Source organism: Parus major, chromosome 3 (genome assembly GCF_001522545.3).
Source record: "Parus major isolate Abel chromosome 3, Parus_major1.1, whole genome shotgun sequence".
Classification (NCBI taxonomy): Eukaryota; Metazoa; Chordata; class Aves; order Passeriformes; family Paridae; genus Parus; species Parus major.
Window position 1 is genome coordinate 39,957,199 of NC_031770.1, and position 15,091 is coordinate 39,972,289.

The window sequence follows — 15,091 nt, forward strand, 5'->3', positions numbered from 1 at the left end:
ATAAGCACGGGCTTGATTGAGAAATCAAATTTGCAAAATACTGTTTTGGAAAACATAACATAGACTTCAAATGTTTTATTGGTTTGCCTTGACATTTATTTAGTTAAAATACTTCCCAGTTTTGATCAAACACCTGAAGTCTTTTTGTTTGTTTCTTAACCTGAATTTATCTTTAAGAAGAAAAAAAAATGTTGCAAGAATCCTTCTTACAAAAAGCAGTCGATTTAGACTAATCTTAAAAAAGTGAAGGAAAACAATGTTTATTGCCTGTTTGCTTTGGGGTTAACAACTGAAGCTGTTATGCTTGTGGCTCGAATAAATGTGCAATTTTCAGATTAAAATATCAGGCTTGACTTGTTACTGAGCTTTTAGCTGCAACACAGTCAATTATTGTATTTCTGGAAACAAGTTAACCATTTCCCAGACAATGATTTAAAGGAAATTTTAGATCAAGGTGAAGGAACACTGTAAGTGGAAGAGATGCTGAATTTATTAGTTTTGCTTTTTAGGTCATGACCGTCTCTCCAGATTTTTTTCCTGAAAATACTTTTGTGTGTAGCATAACCAGGAAGTTATTTGCCATGACTGTGTTAGAAAGCAGAGCCACATTTGAGAACCAGATCCATAGAAGCTACATGACTTACATTTAGTCTGAATGGGTTTTTTTTTTGTTTTGTTTATTTGTTTAGAAATTCATATCATTCTTAAGACATATGGTCTTTTCCAACATATTGTTTATCTTGTCTAGAGAAATATTATTCTGATTTTAAGTCTAAAAAAGCCTTCAGATTTTACTAGATGTACAGAACAGTATTGCATTTCAGTTTTTGAGTTGAAGATTTTTGAAGTTTTCTTTTTGCTGTCTTGTGTATGCTCAGCTTCTCAACATAACATTAACAACTGTCTGAAGCTTGCTGTGCAATAACTGTGGAGAGTGAGTACACACCACAGATCAGGTTGAACCACTCCACACAGATTAGGAAACTGAACAGTGCTGGTATTATCACTACCTGAGGAGTTGAGCGGATGAGGAGGTCCTGAATGCACAGACTCTTTCTGGTGGTGACAGCCCTAGGGGGAATGAGTGCAATCTGAAATACGGGAAATTCAGCCTAAACATGAGAAGAAGCTGTGAGGGTAGTCAAACACTGGCACAGGTTGTCCAGAGAGGGTCTGGATCTCCATCTTGAGAGATCTTCAAAACCTGACTGGATGTGGTCATTACAAATGCTCATATGAAACTTCTGCCTATTAACAGTCAATTCCTTTGTTTCTGTGTTATGCAAATAGTTTTTTTTTTTTTCTTATTTCTCACTTTCACTTGGAGAAAGCTGGTCTGCAAGCAAATTTGGTATCCAAATCAGAAATGTGTTCTGTCATTCTCTATATTTTTCAGTTTTTTTCCTTTTTCCTTCCCCTGGGTTCTGTTGGTTACTGATCCTATTAGAATTTTAGTGTCAGGCCATTTTGTAGCAGTGCTGTACTGACATCTGTACTCAGCTAAATTTGCCAGTACTGGGGTGGGTAACATAGCCTATTCTGTAGAGTAAGTGTTTAGTCATTATTAGTTTGATAATTACACATTTCTCGTCTCCATAGAGGTAGAAATACTCATAAAGGACAAATGTGATTTTTATTAGCCTTTTACATGCTGGACATACTGTTATGTGATTGTTATTTGCTCAGCTCTTTATAACTTCAGTCTGTGGCAATACTCATTTGAAGGCCACTAGTTCAGCACTCCAGCCTACCTGTCTGAAGCACATTAGGAATTTCAGCACTCCCATCAAATGTAGTAATGTAACCACAGGTTAGGTTAGTAAGCTATAAAATCTCCTTGAATTTGATGAAATATTTTGTGTGCTGGAGAGCTTCCACCCAAGTTGTTGTAAGCCCCCATATCTTTTTTCTTTGCTTTTCTCAGCAATTAAGGAACATTTGCCATGACGAGCAGAAGAGCACAGAATTTACTAGCTAAGCCACATCAGACTGCTGTGATTGTACTCTGGTAATAGTTTAAAGAGCTGCTTACATATTTGCCAGACTTACAAAGTTACTGTATAACTCATCTGGAAAGTGGATTCCACTAAAAACTCATGGAATTCTACAGATTGTTGTAGTGCAGCTCTGTCTCTTAGTTGTGGACTAGAATGTTATTTAATAAAATGTGCATCTTCTGCTTAGTTCTAGGTAGAGCTATCTATGAAATCAATCTGAAAAGGCACTGTGAAAATTTGCCCAACAATGAAAAAAGAGCTCTGTTTTGCAATTTTTTTTGTGCCTGTAGTGGTAGTTGGGGAGCTTGCATTTACTTGGCTGTGACTTTCTAGGTCCAATAAAAAGTTCAGGTAAGGGTTTGGATCTTTCTCTTGAACTTAAGTGCATGTTTTGTGTTGGTTGTTGTTTAATAATCGGAATGGGTTTTGAGAACCTTTCTTACAGTTTTGTAACTTCACTGCATTATACGTGCTCTAAAGCTTCATGAATTGGCTGCTGGAGAAAGGCCTTGGACTTCATGATCCTTAAAGCTGTCACCTGATATCTGATTAGGATTGATGCACATTTGGTTTTGTGTGTGCCTGTGATATTAACTACAGATAATTTGCTTTCTTCTCTTAGGAAACCGTCCTTGTCAAGTGTAGTCGTCCTGGTCATGCCTCAGTAAACAAGACTTTTCAGTTTGACAGGTGGGTAGTCCTGTGTAGCATTCTGGAAATCTGAATTGCTGGAAGATTTGTGTAGTGAAGACTAATTTTTTAGTAGGCATTAGCTAGAGGGTAATGCTCTTTTTGGGAAGGTTTTTTGAGCAGAGGAGGCAGAAGGGAAAACTCTTGGGGTTTATTAAATGTGATAATTTTATTCTTCCCAGGACAGAAAAATGCATTTCACGGAATAGACAACAGTCTTCTCTCTCAATAAAGACTACTGATACAGCTAAGCTTGAAACCTGTATAGAAACTTACCTGACTCTTTTCATAATCTGAGTAGCTGTCCTGATCCTTGCAATGTTGCAAGGTAGCAGAATGTTTTAAAAGTAAGGAAGTGTTGTTTGCCTTCCAGTACCTAAAGGGAGCTCATAAGAAAATGGGGCCAAACTTTTTAGTAGGGCCTGTTGCAATAGGAACAGGTTTTAAATGGTTTTAAACTAAAATAGGGTCACTTGAGACTCAGTATAAGGAAGAATATTTTCAAAATGAATGCGGTGAAATGCTGGAATAGGTTTCCCAGAGAGAGACTAGATATCAGATTCCTGGAAACATCAGAGGTCAGGTGACATGGGACTCTGAGCAACCTGATCTAGTTGATGTCCCTGCTCAGTGTAGGGAGATTGGACTTGGTGACCTTTAAAGGTTCCTTAAAACCCAGACAATTATGGTTCTATGAAGTGAGGCGGATTGCAAGATTTCAGCATTAGACATAGGGCATGACTTTGTCGGAAACTGGACTGAGAGCTTGTATGAGTTGATGTTTGAACAGCCTGACCAGAGACAGCAAGGCAGAGCAGTGGCATGGGAATCAGTGCTCCCCAAGGGAAAGGCTATAGTGTGACTACTTTCCGTATTAGATGCTCAAAAATCCACAGAGATGGACTGGATTTTGAATGCACCATTTGTGATAAGGGCTTTAATGAGACACCAGAGTCACTGCCAGTGAGACAGAAAACTTCTGGGAGTTAGGCTGAAGGGTGCCTTCTGTTCTCTCGAAATGGTGCTGACCTGGACCGCTGAAAACAGGATTGAGGAGTTAAATAATATAGTGAGAACTCTTTAAATGAGGAAATACAAATTTTTAACCTAATTCCTCTTTCTAATGCAAACTTTGCACCTAAATATTGCAATGACTCAGGAACCATGATGCAAAACCCTCTGGAAACAGAATACAGAACAATTTCATGCTTCCTTGCTTGAAGGCAAAACTTGATTTGAAGTCAGATGTACCCAGCATGAATTATCTGTCCTGGTTTAAACTTAGTGTCTGAGCCTGTTCAGCCAAAATTCCTGTAGGTTTGCTAAACATTATTACTTGTTGGCCCTTTCCTCAATGCGTTCCTCAAAATGCTTCAGTTTTCTACTCACAGGATAGAGAGGACTGCTGTCATGTAGGTCACCAAGCCTACACCACCAGCCACCTGAAAAGCCCTGAGATAATGCAGATCCTGGGGAAGCTTTACTGGTCCCACAGATTATAGGACTTCTTGGATTCAAGGCATATGAGATCTCTTAAGGTACAAGGCCCCCTCACATGTTGCTAAGCTACTCAAAGTAATTCCTTTCACTCTTCAGTTGTACCTAACCCAGCCATACCAGCTGAAGTAAACACAGAATAATGCTGGAATTCAACTCTGTGGAGCAGCACAGTTAATGGTATTGCCACAGGACTCCAGAGGTGCTGTGATTCTGGAAATGTGGTATAGATCCTGGTAATCAGGAAAAGGGTTAAAAAATGTAAATCCCCCAAAGAATGCACTTCTCCAGGAATGTTTTTTTAGTGTCCCAGTGCAGCTATTTTTATATAAACAGAAAAGCATATGTTTCATATGAACTCTAAAATGTTTATTTTTTTAGCAATGTTTTATGGAACTAATAAATGTCAAAATATTTGATTTCAACTCAGGAAGAAAATTCCAGCTTTCAACATGTTACGCTTTTATAATTTTATTGGCAAATCAGTTAGCAAAATAAAAAGGAAGCTCAAAATTTTCAATGTGAAATTCACATTAATCAGTACACAGGGGCAAGTCTATCATTCTGATAAAAATACATGGGGTTTTAGAAAGAGATTCTTTGGATTTGCAGCATCTTTCATAGTTTCAGATAGCTAATGAAGTGGGTGTCCATGCTTCAGCCAAGGCTGTGGTTACAGTGTAGCATAAACTAGTTCAAGACTACTTTAAACCACTTTATTTCAGTATGGATAGCATTTGAACCACAGCAGCTAAGTAGTGCCAGTAAAACCCCTTTAGGAAGTTGAGTAAATATTTGAGTAGTTACTGTAACATGGAATCACATGCCTTTCCTCGGATCAGCTACTGGAGCTTGACCCTGACACAGCTGTACTGACCTCAGCTGTGGCTGTACTTGGAAGAAATGGCCTCAGGCTGCACTAGGGCTTCAGTGTGTGTCCAGCCTGTGTGCAGGTTGGACACCAGGAAGATTTTCTTCACAGAAAGGGTGCTTTAGCAGGCTGCTCAGGGAGGTGGTGGAGTCACCATCCCTGGAAGCGTTCAAGGAAAGACTGGATGTGACACCTACTGCTATGGGTTGGTTGGCAAGGTGGCGGTTCAGTCAAAGGTTGGACATGATGGCCTTGGAGGCCTTTTCCAAGCTAATTGATTCTGTGATTCTACTTAATGAACTGCTAAGACTGATTGATTCTAACCTGGGTTGTGGCTAGTAGGAATGTGTTTGCTTTCTCAGACAACAAATGTCATCAACTGTGAATGCATTAATCCTTAAAATGCCTTTCTTAGTATTTTTTTTTATTATTATTTTTTTTAATTTGTGTAGTAGTTCTGAGATGCTTTGATGTGCAAAGAAAAAAATATTTCTGCACACACTGAGTTAGAGACCTAGTTAGTTAAGATGGAGAACTGGTTGCTAATGACTATTTCATCAATTGCAGATGACAGATGAAGCAGAGAAAAGTGTTTGGAAGTGCTTTTGCTCTTTTATATTGACCTTGCAGTTTGGATGTGTAAAGTTTACTGAAGCATGTGCTCATGTGCATCCAAAGCAGGGACAGAGTATTCAGTGCCTGTGTCCTCCCAGTCTGAACTGTGCCACATCGCTGCATGTTTGTTGGTTTCTCAGTGCACTATGATGGCACATCAGTGGAATGGCAATACAAGCAGTATTTGACTATCAAGCCAGACAAGTGCTCCTTTCCTGATTAAAAAGGGTACATTTTCATGCAGCTTACAATTAGTCTGTGGAACACATTGCCACAGGATGTTGCTCTGGGCCAAGAATTTAGCAAGATACAGAAAGAAACTGAATGCTAATTCTAATAATATTTTTTTTTGAAACAGAGATTCAACTCATATTTCAGTTTTGAGGCCAGTATAGAGCTTTTAAGGATTTGGATAAAGCACAGAGATGAATTATTGTGTCTCTGGCCGCCATATTGTTTCTTGCTCCCTCCTCTGGGTGTTGTCAGGAAAAATGCTGAGTCCAGTGCATTGGCTCCAGTTCTGCGTCTGTTTATCAGTGATCCCTCTGTATAATCTTATTTATGGAGAGCATGAATACAAAAACTCTTTTTGTGTAGTCTATAGACTGTACCAGACAGATCATGGTCAGGTATACAAAGAGGCTTGAGTAAATGCTGAAGAGCACACTTTGTCTTTTTTCAGTTAACCGTGTAGTATCCTGTACAATCTGTAGGATATTGTTAAGTGAAGTGTACTCTATACACAGAGAAGTGACTTTACTTTGTAATGTTTGCTGCTACCAAAATTTCTAATTCCTAATTAGTCATTTTGCTGCGAGCTATAAAGAGCATATATCACCTATTGGAAAACAGAGCTAGACCAAAAAAAAACAACAAAACAAACAACCAAAAAAACCCAAAACAACAAAACAAACAACAAAAACACCCCCACAGAAATATACCAGAAAAGGAAATTTTAAAAAAAGATAAACATTCATACCTCAAATATTTAACTGTGGATAATGACATTCATGTTTTAGATTCCGTTCATCTTGTATAAACGATGGATGCTGAAGGCTGTAATCTTGGGGAAGACACATTTTTGGTGTGCTACAGAAGAAATTAATGAATTAGGATATCCATGTTTTTATGATCAGAATTTCCTCTCTTTGATTATTTCCTATTTTCAGGTTTTGATTTTATGTTGTACAAACCTGAAAGGGTTGGAGTAAAGATTTATTTGAAGGTAACTGTTGGGGATTTTTTCTCCTCACACTCAAAAAACATATAGAGTTGTTTTAGGCATCATTGTATTGGTCCAAGTACTGAACTGTCATTTTTCTTTTCTAAGAGGTGGAATAACTCATGCAATTTAATTGTCTTCCGCTCTGTTTAAAAAGGTCTGTACTCCACATCATTATGTAAAATAAAGTCTTCTCTTTAGTTAAAAGTGTTGATTTCAGAGTAGGTAGCTCATCAGGGTTGGGGATAGAAATACCTTGACTGATACTGCTCACAAAGATAATGCTTAAATATGACCTTCAGGAGCATTCTAATTTCTGCTGTTCCACTGAGTCTTCTGAGACAAGTCCTCAGCAAGTTTGCAGTCTCTTGTAGCTCTTTTTTTTTTTTTTTTTTCTCCCCCAAACTTTACCCACATCTAATCTAAGGGGTAGTACAACCTGACCATGTCTTCCATAACGTGACACACAGGAAGTCCGGGCAGCAGGGCTATTTGACATTCTAGTAGGTGGGAGGTTACAGGGATCCAGTACAGCCTAAAAAAAGACTGTGTGTCAGAGGGTCAGGCAGGAGGTTTAGGATGAACTCAGAAATCCACAAGGGTGCACCTATGTGTTCTCCTCAAAACACACAACAGCTGCTCCCAAAATATGTGAGAGAACTTTAGAGTTCTAATTTTCAATTCTCTGACACACAAATGTCAGCAGGTCCCAGATTTTATCACTGGCCTACAGTTTCTATAGTCTGTGTTCTTGTGACAGCATTTATATTTCTTCTTTGGTTAATCATTGCACTTTGTTCCTCAGAGTTTACAATGATTTGGAGTCTCAAGATGCAGTATTTGCAGATGTGGCCCCTTTGCTAACATCTCTCCTGGATGGGTAAGTTAAAAGGTTGCAGAAAGAAAGCTAAAGCACAGTAATCTATTGATTATTCAATTTAAAAAAAAACTTAAATAATGATGATCTAGTCAAATTTTATGGCTTTGCAGTTCCATTTTCCTGTTTCCTTTCTACTCAGCACCAAGTGAATGTTGTTCCCCTTTATAAACAGTGAAAATGCAGTTTACAAAATTTAGCAGAACCGACAAACTCATAAAAATAAAAAACCCCACTTTTTTCCTCTGATCTGCTTCTGTCAAACTGATGCTTCTAATCTTTCTGCTTTGTGTTCTTTAGGTTACGTTTTAAAACTTGTCCAGTTGCAGACATTGTAAGATACATTTTTTCCAACAGTGTGTTAACTGTCAACAAAAAAGCCTGCCAGGGCCACTCTCTGTTCTGGTTTTTTGTCCAGCACAGGCCATAGGAGGTGGGGTGATTGATTCCTGGTTGAACCAGAACTGAGCATTCTCAGTCATTCTACTGCTCCTTCAGGCACTGGAGTAAAACAGAATTCTGGTTTGAATACAAAACTGATCAGTAATAAGCACTAACAAACACATGAAATTACTTCTAGCTACTGAAGCTCATAAAGTGTGATTTTTCATAAGTACTGAGCCAACTTAAGCTACTCTTGCAAAGAAGCTTTGATGTGCATATTGTTACAATCCTTGAAGCTTGAACCAAGTTTTATACATAACTTCCTTTCTGCTTTTTTTTCATCCCTGTTCCAATACCACTTAATTATATGGTAGGGTTGTCACGGACCTTTTGCTCCCTTTAAAGGAAAAAACAGTCCCTTTCCATTCACAGTGCCATAGTTGAACAGTGGCAATCCTTGTTCCCAGCAGCCTGCACACTGAAGTTTGCAAGGCTCCTTTTCTTAAAAGCATCCTAGAAGAGGTATCTAAAGATACTGTGAATACTGGTAATTCCATATGTCATAGAGAGGCCTCCAATGGCTCCTTGGCTGAGGGAAGGCATAGATTGCATTTATTCTTGTTTACCAGTGATGAGGAACCACATTTCTTTAGCTGATCAACCTAGGGGACCACTAGGTTGCAGGAGCTTAAAGACGACTTGAAACTACAGCCTTCTCTCCCTACTTTTCCTTTTGCAACGATCATAGTTTTGCCTTGGTTCAACACGTCCCTTGTCTTCAGATGTATCTGATCTGTACCTTGATCTGCTGTACTTCCCACTTACTAATTTTTATGTGTCCTAAAAGCTAAGATTTTTGTATTCAGTTAGGAAATGTTCTGTTACTGAAAACAAAAGACCTGTCTTGTTCTTCCAGAAGTGCTGTTTAAACAGAAGCAGATTCTCAGGAAAGGCGAGTCTGTGCATATGAGCGCAGCAGCCTTTCCACTGTAAATGGGAAACAGACATACTTAGTCTGAACCTTGTACCCCTTTGCTGCTCCTGATTGTTTTAGTCTGGGTTCCAAAGTGTTCTGTAACAACTTTTAGCTTGAGTAGAAGGGAGTGTTCTCTTCTTTTCCTTATTTTTTCTATGTTTTTCTTTCTTAATGGATTGTTTCATTTTTCAGTACAAATATACAGGAAGAAAAGAGTGCTCCATATTTAAACCAGACAAAATATAGCAGGCTTCAAAGTTTACCATGAGCCATATAGGGCCAACAAGGGAGTAAGATAAATTTTCTTTACAGTGTTGAAGAATCCAACTTGTTTGTTTATTTTAAAGAATTAATTTCTCCTTCTTTCATTTCCTTTAACAGTGTTCTCTCCTAGGGGTTACTTTGCTAGAATGAACACCCTATTGTCAGGAGAGAAATGCTACAAAACTGTTGGTATTTTAGCTTGACAATAAGAACTTTTCTAAAAAAGAATATAACTGTTATATATAATAATAAAGTGGAGAAGGAAAAATATCAGGCCATATAGGTGAATCATAGTCCAAAATCTTCAGACTTCTCTATTTGAAAGCTTTATGCTGGAGCTAGAACACCAATGAAGTAAACTATATTGAATAACTATTATAATATAGATAAAGTATTGTACTGCTTCTCCTCTTGATACCCCAACAATTTATTGTCTTCTGTACCTACTTAGATATGATACTGCTGTGGCCAGTTTTATCTCAGCTGGGCTGACTGAAAACTGTTTTGGCTTTGGCAGAGAAGTTACCATTGATTGATACCCAAATTGAACCTCTGTCTTCAATGTTAAAATCCTCTGCCTACTTAACTTCTAATCATATCATCTTTATCTTGTCAGAACTACTTTGTCCATGATGTTTACTGTCTTACAACCAGCAGCAATTATGGAAAATTTAAATAGCTGTACTACAGGAACGTCCTTTAGGAGAGATTTCTAAGAAGACTAATTCTGTTTTTCCTAAGGAAAAACATCTGTCTCCCTCTTTGGTTCCAAAGATCTGTTTAATTTTGAAATAGGGCTAGAAGTCTCAGTAATGTACAGGCTGACCAGGCAGTGTGTATGAGGGGTGGAACTCTGAAAATAACTCATTGTTAGTCTAGGTAAAAACTACCAAAATTAGCAGGAACTTTTCTACTGAGTTTTGTAGTGAATACTTCAAGAAATGCGTCATTTCAGATTTACAGTCCTAATTGCTATCACATTTAATTTTACTGTAGTGCTCTTTGTTTTCAATTACAGTTATCTCATCTCCTTACTTCATCAAATCTATGACTAGATTCATAGTCTATTTTATACTCCTATTTTATACTCTATTTTATACTCTGCAGTGCATGCTAAAATCTGGAGGGACCTTACTATAGATTCATTGACTGCAACTTCGACTTCACGTTCCCAGAAAGGGTGCTCAGGTATTTTCTGTGTGGCTTATCAGCCCACATTTCTTTCTAACAAGTGAAAGCTTTCAAAATAATCCTCCTGAAATAATTGTTTCTAGGCATGTTTAATATGCATATAAGTATTTCATTACTTGAAACCCAAATTGATACATTTAAAACAATTAGATGAGGGGTGTTCATTGAAATATGCTGGCATGTGCTTGATATGAGGAAAAGCATCAGATAATCAAAAGCAGCTGTTTCAGGTCTGCCCACAGAGGAGGTAGCTTAGGCAGTGAAATTTTATTCCCTGGCAGAACAGGAGCAAGCCCATTCCTGCAACTCTCTAGTAGAGAAGAAGTTTCTGCAAACTGTGAAGCACTTCTTGTGTATGAAGATTCTGCTAATGTCATATCTCTGAACAAACGAGATAGTCCAGGGAGAGAGCAGTCCTGTCAGCATAACTGCATGTCCTCCAAGGTTTGACTGGCACAGTACTGTGATCAACATCGAGTTGCTGGCAGAGGCAGCAGAACAGGCACAGCCAAGGAGAGGCAAAACTTCAGCTGCACAGCACAGAGTTAGTCCTCCATACAAAGCACTACTGTGGCTGAATGCATATGTATCCAGCCACTTATTTTGCTTAAGATGTTGACTTTGATCTGATTGTTAGTAACACAGTTTCTAGGTAGGATTCATTCATCTCAACTCAGATTCCTGTGCCACAGAATCCACAACAGTGCTCACAGCTATGAACAATTCTTTCATTACTGTTTTCACTGCAGCCAAGAGGCATTTTCAGAGTGCTGTTCATTAGACATATTTACTTGTCTGCTTCAGAAGATGATGTTTCATAGGTGTCTGTTCCTCTGCACTGACATTGTACATTTTCATTTTCTACTTGTCCTTAACAGAGCAGTTCCTGCCACCTTTGTTCCAGAGTAGTCATTGTGTGCATGCTCATTCTGAACTGGCGCTCTTGGTTCAAAATTTGTGCCTCCTATTCTTAGGGCTGTCTTCTCTGAGGGTTATGACTGATGAGCCTGCCTGAAAAAGCCTATGAGAGATGAAGAGTTCCCAGCTATTAGGATTACAAGTGCAGTGGTTTGCAGCACTGTAACACAAATCAAGCTCCAAAATGGTTTACTTTAATGTGCTGTACTGTAAATTGCAGTGGTTAAGGGCTGATTAAAAAGCAGCTTGGTAGTGCAAAAGCTGAAAGTTGGGCAGGCAAGGAGGTCTAACAGCATCAATCATTCCACTCTAAGGATCCTTTAAACTTCTACTTAAAAGCATCCCTTCAACTCTGCTTAAAAAACAAAATTTGTTTAGGTGATGTTATGAACAGCAATTACTGTCGGACTTTGAGATCTGCAGAAAGAAACTGGGGGCAGTGTTTTTATTTTCTTGTTTAAGTTTGTGTTTCCAAATTGTTTGAAGTTTGACTTGCCACCTAACAGACACATTTGTTAATGGTAAAATAAATTGTAGCACTTCTGTTTTTCAGGTACAATGTGTGTATCATGGCTTATGGACAAACTGGAAGTGGGAAGACATACACAATGTTGGGACCACAGTTAGAGGAGAACTTAGCATTCTCCATAGAAGAGGAATCAGAACTTGGAATTATTCCTCGAGCTACCCAAGAAGTGTTCAGGTGAAAACTAAGTAAAGGCTTGCTGTCAATGGCAGTCACTTTAAACTGTATAGAAAGGATGAAATAATGATTGTAATGTATTTATTGTTACAGATTTCAGCTTTACAATATTTACAGCTTCTCTGCCCACCATTTGATATTTGAGGTTTTATATAGATTTCTAGTCTCTCTCCTGCTTAATCTGATTTTCTAAGACAATAAGATTATGCAGTTTTACTGTTTGTTATCTGTCCATGTGGCTTTCAGACTCTAATTAGATTTTTGAAGATGTTTCAACCATAGTTGTGGAAGTCCAAAAGATGATTAAGTTCCAAAAAGTTTCCACTGTGAAAATTGACAACTGGAATACAGGAAGAGGATTCAGATTAGAACCCAGTCCCAAGGAAGAAGGATAGTAAAATTTTTAAACTACACTCTGTTGTTGTTTTTAAGATTCTTAGAGTATTTTAGTTGAACCTAATACAGGATTGAACTGATATGCTGCTATGTTATAGTACAAGAGCCATTAGAAGTTTTTCCAGCTAAGCCTGTTTGTTTTGGAGAAGGGGATAAGCTAAATCAAAGAACCAATTTTGTATGAGAATAACTGCCTAACTGTAAATACTTTCCTGAATAGAGAAGCCGTTAATTTATGGATTTTCTGAGACTGTGTACAGATAACTTCTTACAGATATAGTTTCCCATCTCTGTTCATTGTTTGCACTCTGACAGATTTTATACTCTGAGCTCTGAGTGCAACAACTGCCAGCAGAGAAATGGTAAAAAAAAAATTCTAAGGTGGGAGGCTAGTGGAAAAAACAAGCTGGCACAGCTGTTTGGAAAATTAAATTTTATTTACTTCTTCATGTTTAAATAAACTGTATATTCTGATTCTTCAGGATAACATTAGTATATGGATGAGGCAATTCCATGGCTACAGATACTTAGTAAGCATTTTTATCAGATTCTAATTATATTAAAATTAAAGAATAGATCTTTAAGCCTTTTTTTTTTTTTTTATTTGCCAGGCTTATTTCAGAAAAGCCACCAGGAAGTTACTGGGTTGAGGTTTCTGTTGTAGAAGTGTATAATAATGAAATTTTTGATCTTCTGGCCAAAGACAGTTATGGAAAAGTGTTTGGCATCAAACGTGATGTTGTCACAACCAGAGAAGGGAAGAGCGATGTGCCACTGCTGACGCACGAGTGAGTACATGGCTTGTTCCTACCATCCAAACACGATCTGGTGTTGATACCACATAGAGCTGTCACAAAACTGCATTATAGGCACCAGATTGCTTCTAAACAATGAGTCATTACCATATGCAAAAGAACAGTTCTGTTTCTGTTAGCTTAGTCTATTAAACTGCAATTGGCTGCAAATGTCAAAATACTTCCAGAAATAATTGTACAATTACTTTGAATTATACTCCTTTGTTAAGTGCCTTCCACTCAGAAAGCCTGAAGATTGCTGCATATTTTGTTGTTGCTGGATCTTGTCAGCTGTAAAAAAAGAAGGGATAATCTAGTCACAAAGCACTTTTCCATTCAGTCTTACTGAATTATAAAATTTACAGATTATAATAGAAATTTATGTACCAGTTGCAAATATTTAAGCATCTGGAGCGTGTTAGCTTTCCCTTTATGCATTGGAGTTACAAAAAAGTAGAATAAGCTTTCAAGTGATCTTTTAATACAAATACCCATCTTAATATTGCTTAATGTTCTGTTTTCATAACTGGATGTGTTAAAGCTGGATTTGTTATGTTGGCATTTGAACTGGTAGGTCTTGAAAATCGAGGTTCTTCAAACTAAAAGCTAAGAAGCAGCCAAGCTTCTCACTATTCACTTTTAAGATGTCCCAGCATTGGTGTATGTCAGGTTTGATCCTTATTTACACAACTTGACAGTGAAGGGAGAACTAGGGTACTTAAGGCTACAGCTATACTACTTTAATGCCTTCTTTTACTTACTAAGCATTACGAAGATTTGTTCTAGTACTTACAGGAATGATTCTTGGCATTACGTAAGTGTGGCATACAAAGCAAATGTACAGTGCTTTCTTGTTATATATAAAAAACTTACCTTGGCTAACTAGATCTTAAAAATCATGTGTTTATAAAATTTCATCTATTCACAAGAGGGAATCTGTTTCAGATGCTTCATTTTAGTAATGGCTGTGTTGTGTATCATAAAATGTCCTGAGTGGGAAGGGGCTCATAAGATCATGGAGTCCAACTCCCGGCCCTGCACAGGATAGTCCCAAGAATCTCATTCTAGTACCTGGCCCTCCTCTGGGTGAAGAACTTTTTCCTGATGTCCAGTGTAAACCTCCCCTGACAAAACTTCAGGCTATTCCCTCAGATCACCAGAGGAGAGGTTGGTTCCTGCCCCTCTGCTTCCCTTCACAAGAAGTTGTAACTGCAATGAGGTCTCCCCTCAGTCTCTGCTTCTCCAGGCTGAATAGACCAAGTGACCTCAGCTTCTGCTTATGTGGCTTCCCCTCTAGGCCTTTCACCATTTTTGTGGCCTTTCTTTGGGCCTTACATTAGTAGTATTAATATTAGCTAGAAAAAAAATAAAATTAGGATAACATTACTAGTGGTACCACAGAGATGATGGTACTCAGTGGAATTAAACTGGACATCTCTCTGTGGGCACCCAGCATGAGAACAGATTCCAGAAGGGAGCATGTGCATTATCAAGATGTCACATAAAGAAGTGTCCTGCTCCTTGAGTAAATAATGTTTGTGGAAAGAAACTTCTTGCTCTATTGAAATGTTTAGAACAGCATTGTGTTTTCTATGTTTCTAAAGAAACATGATGGTTTTCTTTGCTTCTCTATAATAATTGTTGTGGTCTAATCTCTACTTTTCCAAGGGGAATTAACAGTCAGATATGAAATGCA

At 38.0% G+C, this 15,091-nt stretch overlaps 1 protein-coding gene and 1 long non-coding RNA gene across 5 annotated transcripts in view; one reads left to right on the forward strand and one right to left on the reverse strand.

Moving 5' to 3' along the window:
- The window catches only part of KIF25 (kinesin family member 25), a 41,296-nt gene that overhangs the window by 15,962 nt on the left and 10,243 nt on the right, over window positions 1-15,091 (forward strand). For 2 of the 3 annotated variants that reach the window (XM_015623110.2, XM_015623113.3), the window contains exons 8-11: window positions 2,620-2,687; window positions 7,698-7,772; window positions 12,056-12,205; window positions 13,213-13,389. In XM_015623110.2, the coding sequence (XP_015478596.1) occupies window positions 2,620-2,687; window positions 7,698-7,772; window positions 12,056-12,205; window positions 13,213-13,389 (470 nt within the window). The remainder of the gene's footprint in view (window positions 1-2,619; window positions 2,688-7,697; window positions 7,773-12,055; window positions 12,206-13,212; window positions 13,390-15,091) is intronic. The other variant, XM_033512648.1, reaches the window with a different exon arrangement.
- LOC107202396 overlaps window positions 1-15,091 on the reverse strand; it is a 36,476-nt gene that overhangs the window by 3,394 nt on the left and 17,991 nt on the right. Inside the window, exon 3 of one of the 2 annotated variants that reach the window (XR_004496341.1) lies at window positions 6,650-6,759. This is a non-coding gene — a long non-coding RNA (uncharacterized LOC107202396). Of the gene's footprint in view, window positions 1-6,649; window positions 6,760-13,295; window positions 13,687-15,091 lie in introns of those variants that run through there. The other variant, XR_001520668.2, reaches the window with a different exon arrangement.